This window comes from Panicum hallii, chromosome 1, assembly GCF_002211085.1.
Source record: "Panicum hallii strain FIL2 chromosome 1, PHallii_v3.1, whole genome shotgun sequence".
NCBI lineage: Eukaryota > Viridiplantae > Streptophyta > Magnoliopsida > Poales > Poaceae > Panicum > Panicum hallii.
The window spans coordinates 15333169-15340110 of NC_038042.1; the positions used below are offsets into that span (position 1 = coordinate 15333169).

General features: G+C 45.7%; 1 protein-coding gene across 1 annotated transcript; it reads left to right on the forward strand.

Annotated features, from left to right (window-relative positions):
• Positions 1-413: 413 nt before the first annotated feature.
• LOC112886523 (C2 domain-containing protein At1g53590-like) lies at positions 414-6741 on the forward strand. Its single transcript, XM_025952447.1, has 12 exons — positions 414-1168; positions 2757-2831; positions 2929-3072; positions 3259-3354; positions 3451-3582; positions 3897-4049; positions 4170-4211; positions 4419-4467; positions 4754-4846; positions 4966-5149; positions 5328-5451; positions 5621-6741. Exons 1-12 carry the CDS (start codon positions 1043-1045, stop codon positions 6473-6475), a joined length of 2073 nt encoding a protein of 690 aa, XP_025808232.1. The 5' UTR covers positions 414-1042; the 3' UTR covers positions 6476-6741.
• The last annotated feature ends 201 nt before the right edge of the window (positions 6742-6942 follow it).

Below are 6942 nucleotides of genomic sequence, written 5' to 3' on the forward strand. Positions count from 1 at the left end.
GATAAAATAATAGCTAAGTAAAGAAAAACGCCACCAGGTTTGATGGGCGACGGAAGAAAAGTCCAAATGCAACTATACCAGGCTTCGCCGTCGGACCAAAACCAGCCAGACGAGGTTCAAAAAATCAAAACCCACTTGGCCATGTGTCCGTCCCAATTCCTTGCCGCCGCGGTGGAACGCTGACCACCACCGCTTTGTCCGTATCCCACGACCCCTCCCCCGCAGTCCGCACTGGCGTCAGCCGTCGCGAACGCGGACCGGGCGGGGCAGCAATTGCTTAGCCCGGGAGGAATCCGGGAGCGGCCGGCACCCCCAGCGTGGCAGCGCCACACCCCCGCCGCCGCGTCTGCTGACGAGACATCCCCGCAACAAAACCCCCATCCGATCGCCCGCCCGGAAAGGGGGGGGAGAGAAACCCAGCAGACTACTCGCGCGGCACCGGCGCCCGCGCCCGCGCCCGCGCCCGCATCCCCAAAGGCCCGAGCCCCCAGGTGCTCCCTCCCAGCGCCACGCGCCCGGGCGGCTCCCATGTGACGAGCGCCCCGGCCGCCACGTTCCCCCCGCTGCCGCGCCACGAAGCGCCAGCGCGCGTAGAATATCTTTTTTTTTTTCCAAATCCCCACGCCGCCGCCCACCGGGCCAAGCAGTGGAGCAGGTGGGTGCTGATGATGGCAGCTCCCGCATCCGCAGCTCGGGGCGCGGTCGCCGCGTGAGAGAGAGAGAGAGAGAGAGAGAGCCAGAAAGAGGCACGCCCACACACACCGGCTGGCTATTTTACTGCGCCCCCGCCGCGGTCGGCTCGCATTTCCGCTCGCCGCCCGCCGCTTTTTGTCCCCCCGTGTGGCCTGTTGGCCTCCCTCGCTCCGCCGTCTCGGCTCCCCGGCACGGGCATGCGCGGCGTTCGCACAGGGTTCCGGCCGTCCTGAGGAACAGCGAGAGCAGGAGCAGGAGCGGTAGTGCGGGCTGCCGCGCTGCAGGCCACTGGACCGGACAACAGCGGAGGAGACTGCCCCCGGCCCGTGCAGTGCAGGACCTCGACGCGATGGATATCACGGAGGTCACGGTGGTGCACCACGCCGCGCTCGTGCTGGCGGCGCTCTGGGCCGCCGCGTCCGCCGGCTGGGCGCACCCGGCGCTTTTCCTCGTCGCGCTCCTCTACATCTTCGCGGTGAGTTCGCATGCTCCGTCCACAGCCCGCCCACCCGAATCTCCCTCTCTCTCGCCTCGGATCCATTGCTTCGCCGCGTTGATTGCTTCCTGCCGAGAACCCGGCGAATTAGTCAACTCTGCCGCCAGTTTGCTTACTACATTTGGGAGCTTCATTTCCGGGCTGCTTCTCTTAAATTTTTGCGGGTTTCTATTCCTCCTTGTTCTGAACTCGTCCGCATTGTTCTGCGCATTATTTGAGCTAGATAGATTCGCGAACATGCTCTGTGTTTGGTGCCTGATCAAGATCAACTCATTATGCTTTCCTTTGCTCGGTCGCTGTCGTGTGGAGACGTCATGTCTGACCAAAACGGGCCATGTGACAGCATTGATCAAAGCATGTCATTATCATATTTAACGCGGTGGAGATATTCATGTTCCGTTGGTGGAAGGATGATGTACGCTTCCTCCGGTCCATTCTCTTTTACATCCAAACGTGTTGAAAGAATTTGACAAGTTAGAGCAAGGTGGACTACGTTTGGTAAGGGAGGGGGAACATGGCAGTTCTTCTATTTTATACATGGACAACTAGATTGGCATCAGAATTTGTATCAGCTTAGTATGTTCGTAGTTCGGTGTCTTGCATGCATAATTACAAAATGTGGTGATCAAAATAAGCGTATGGGAAATCCGCAGCTATGACATAGGTTTTATGTCTCATGTAAGATGAAGTCAAGATTGGACTCTGTCCTGCAGAACAATCAGTCAGTTGAAAAATGTAATTTTCTTTTTGAAGCAATACATTGTACACTTATTCCCCTATGGTCATTGAGGGCCCATTCTGGATTAATCGATCTTGTTAGGGTAATATTACACTGACTTGTATTCACACTAGATATAGCCTACTGGAGCAGGTGTGTGAACATGGAGTAGTTGAAGGTTGAAGCAGTTAAAATCAGTTATCGGTCAATTGTTCCTTCTTTTTGTCTTTTGAATACGATATCAGGGTCACTGTTTTAATAGGCTGACTTGAATCAGCCACAATGGCTAGTCAATGGACTTGTTAGTGTTTTTGGTGCATTGGTTAGAGTTGTACAATTTCCTTCAAGATTCAAATTCATTAATCAGCTACTTGGTTGGGACCATCATCCGAGTTCAGTGTGTGTGGTGCTTTATAGGTTATTATGGTTTAGCCAAAATACAAAATGGACAGTTGAACATTACTCTTTGCAACATGAGTCAGAGATTTTCATTGATATAATCTGTCGACCTAGTACCAATTTCCTCAAGTGGTACATTGGATTTAAATTTCTCCTACCCATCTTGGTAGTGTTAAGCACATTGGAAGTCCTGCTTAGCAACTTCCTATGTAGCTGTAAATATAAATTGTTGTTTTTTTAGATTGTGTCTATCTATGGTAGTGTTAATGAATATAAATTGAACAATCGCCACTAGAAGTTAGTTTGAATGACTACAATGTGGTATGGACATCTTAGTACTGTCGCCAAAAATGCCTAGAGACATGACAATTCAATGCAGATACCCTATTCAGCATCCAGTGTCCAGTCAGTCTTATAATTACCTCATTCATAGTATCAATATGATTTTAGGTGAATGAAAGGTACACAATGAGACTGAGGAGAAGGCTACAGTATGAGGAAAGGAAATGTTCCAATCAGAGAAAGGTAACCTATGATTCATTTATTTATTTGCTAGTTCAGCTTTCATGTTGATCCAAAAGTCTGCTTTCACGTCTTATTGCTCATTATATGTTTGGTCCAGCTTCTCTCTGATGCAGAAACTGTCAGGTGGTTAAATTATGCTGTAGAAAAGATTTGGCCAGTTTGCATGGAGAGGGTTGCATCCCAGCAGTTCCTTTTGCCCATATTCCCGTGGTTCCTAGAGAAGTTCAAACCATGGACGGCAGTAAGTACAGAGTTTGAACTGCTAGTACCTATATGACTTCCTTTGATAGTATTTCTATTTGTGCATGAATTGGTTTTCTTTAGTTCTAAATGTCAGATGTTAAACAAGTAATTTGCTCCCAGTTAATATTCTTTTCAATAATAGTTATGTACCTTATTCTAATATCCATTTATATTGTTTTTGCAGAGGAAAGCAGTTATCCAAAGCCTTTACTTGGGCAGGAACCCGCCAATGTTTACAGATATTAGGGTTGTTAGACAATCAACTGATGATGATCACTTGGTGCGTAATGATGATTCCTTTTTTTAAGATGCCCTTTCTGGGTAATTTCTCCATGTATGGACCATGAGAGGGCCGACATTTGCGCATTTCTGCCAGGTTCTGGAGATAGGGATGAATTTTCTTTCAGCCGATGACATGGATGCACGAATGGCTGTACAACTAAGGAAGAGAGTAGGATTTGGCATAACAGCAAACATGCATATAACTGGGATGCATGTTGAAGGGAAGGTAAGCTTCCTACATAGCCTCTCTCTGTTTTTTAATCTTAGTATGAGTGCTTTGTCTACTAGTTTTTTGAACACTATCAATTGAGTTCATAGTGTTTAGGCAGACTAATAAATGTGCATTATGGCTGAGCAATGATAAGGATCAGAGCAGCAGATAATTCTACAAAATAAAAGGATGCATGGACAAGAAAAAAGTAGTCCCATATGAAGAAAGGGGAATATTCTTTTTCTGTTCCGTTGATCTTTTGAGATTGCATGTGAGACATGTTTGAGATTGTATTGTGTTTACTAAACTTGTCTAGGGCTTGTGTGCAGGTTCTGGTAGGGGTGAGGTTTCTGCGACAGTGGCCATTCATTGGGCGTGTGAGAGTGTGCTTCGTTGAGCCTCCATACTTCCAAATGACAGTGAAACCTTTATTCGGTCATGGGCTTGATGTAACTGAGCTCCCAGGAATTTCTGGATGGCTTGTAAGTCCGCCTGCTTTACTTTATTTTTTATATTAAAAAACAGTTACTTTTTTATGTTTCCAATTAAATCTCATTACATTTCTTTTGGCACTCAGTTTCTTTCCTCTTTCAATCTTGCAGGACAGGATGTTGGATGTTGCATTTGGACAGACCCTTGTTGAGGTTAGGTTTCTGAAGCCATGCATCCCCAAAAAAATTTCTCTTTATTGTGAAGTTCCTAATTTTGTTGCATTAAGGGTGACCTATGTTTTTTCTATCGACCATATTTCTATCTGCGTTCGTTATTTAATTTTTAAATGATGAAGATCAAGAGAATATCTTATACCAGAATAGTCAATAATTCTAAGACATTTTTTTAAAGTTTTGCAGCCAAACATGCTTGTTGTTGATTTGGAAAAGTTTGCCTCAGAATCAACAGGTAATCGCTATAAACTTCTTGGTATGCTGCAATTTGGTTTTCAAGTTTATCAATGCTGGTTTCCCATTTCATGTTCTTTAAACTTGTGGCACATTAGTTACTTATGAGGCTAGTTTGCCAATTTGTTCAACTGATTTAAGTGGCACTGCCACCACTACAGTGTACAGTCATGTTAGTTTAGTTCTATGCTTTCTTTGATACTGTTTTTTCCTCTCCTTTTTTCACGCTGCTTTACTATTGTGTGAAATGTCTGAAATTATTCTAACTTCTTTTCCATATGTATTAGAGAACTGGTTTAGTGTTGATGAGAAGCCACCTATCGCGCATGCTCGGGTTGAGATCTTGGAAGGTGCTGACATGAAGCCATCCGATCCAAACGGTATGTGGAGTATTATAAAATGTTAAAGAAATTGAGTCACTGTTGACTTTCTGCGGAGGACTTACAGGTTTGAAGTTTGATTACATTCAGCAAAAACTCATAGTTGTAACCATGTGCAGGACTAGCTGATCCATATGTGAAAGGCCATCTTGGACCCTACCGTTTCCAGACGAAGATCCATAAGAAAACTCTTAACCCAAAATGGCTCGAGGAGTTTAAAATACCTATTACTTCATGGGAAGCGCTCAATCTTCTTTCTCTTCAAGTCCGAGATAAGGATCCCATCTTTGATGACACTCTGGGGTTGGTCTCTTACCATTTCTTCTTTCTTGTTGCTGAAATAATGGTGGCTTTGCTTTATGCCTAATTGTATTTTGTACATAAGGTCACAGATCCTTTAATTACACATCAGCAAACACTTTTAATCGATTTAACTATTACAACTATTGTAAAACTTATATCTTTCCCATAACCTGTGTAGAGATTGTTCTGTAAGCATAAACAAATTAAGAGGTGGACAAAGGCATGATATATGGATTTCTCTGAAGAATATAAAGACAGGGAGGATGCACATTGCTGTAACTGTAATTGAAGAAAATGAAAAGGTAATGTCAGGTTTCACTTAGCCGTGGTGTTCACTAGTTTGCAGCGACTGGGTGGTTGGACAAGAATTTTTCTATTACCTATTACTCTACTGTACATTGGCCGGGACTACAACTTTTGCCCTATCCATTACTCCTCGTGTTTACAAATTTTCTACACTTGTGCTTGCAGGTTCCTAATGATGAAGAGGACCAGGATGGAACGCCCAAAGTGGGCAAAGCTAGCACACCGAGGTCAAGCTTTTCGTCCAGGACTAACAACGAAAGTGAGTCCTCCGACGAATTCCGGAAGATGTCTGATGAATTTGAGCCTGTTGATATTGAAGGGTCAGAAAAGCCTGACGTTTGGGTACATCGCCCGGGCAGCGACGTCACTAGTGCATGGGAGCCCCGGAAAGGCCGTCCTCGATGCCAGGATTCCAAAATCCAGCGGGAGAACGATGCTTGCAGTGATAGCCCAAGGTCATCAGTGTCAGAATCTCACAGAAGCGACTCCAGTACTGAAGAACCCATGAGTGCTGTATCGCACCGTCACCTCCACAAGGTCAAGAAGGGTTTGGGCAAGCTAGCTGGAGCAGTGTTTCGCCGGAGCCCGAAGAATGGGACCGACGACGAAGCTTCCCCATGCGTGACACCTCACCCTAACATTCAGCCTGTTGGAGAAAGCAGGGTGTCAGTAACATATGTGGTCGATCAAGATCCTGGGAGCAACAGAGAGGAGACTAGAACAGATGAGCAGCAGCACTCAAGCCCTGAGAGGGAGGAGCTGGACAGTTCGAGCAGGAGGCACCTGAGGAAGAAGGCAGCTCACATGGTCAAACATGCAGGCAAAACCGCTCATAACCTGAAGAGCATGTTCAGCAAGAAGGACCTCGACAAGAGCAAGGAAGAATGCCGAAACGACGAGGGTGGTGATGTTGCTGCGATGAAAATAGACGGCGTGGCAGTTGATCCTCCTGTACCGAGCAAGGATGTTGTCTTGCCGCCCGAGTCTGTAGCTGATGATGGCAAGGACAAGGTGCGGTGAGGCGTAGTCTGCGTTCTGCTGTTTATCCAAAGTGACATTGGTCTTAGCCTGCGTAGGATAATAGTTAGTTATCTCAGTCTCAGATAGTCCCCTAACAACCAACATAAGAGTCAGATCTTGAGAAATGTTAGGCTGGTCGACGGTTCCTGAGTGTCCTTAACCCATATGGTTTCTGTTGTGTATTCAGGGCTCGAGGAACGTCGTCTGTAAATATTACATGTACAGTTTTTTCACGACTAAATTAAAAGAAACAAGAGTTCAAGATACAATATGTCAGCCTGACACCAGTTCCTTGTACAAGTACAAACACGAATTGGTTTCGGGATCTTGCTAAAAGATATTGGGAGGAAAAAGAACCTCACAATCCAACGGTACCTAAAAATTTGGTTCCAAAAAAATTCTAATTGCTGCCACATATCAATTGTGGGCTGTTTTTTTTTTTTTTGCGTCAACGGAACGTTAGACGG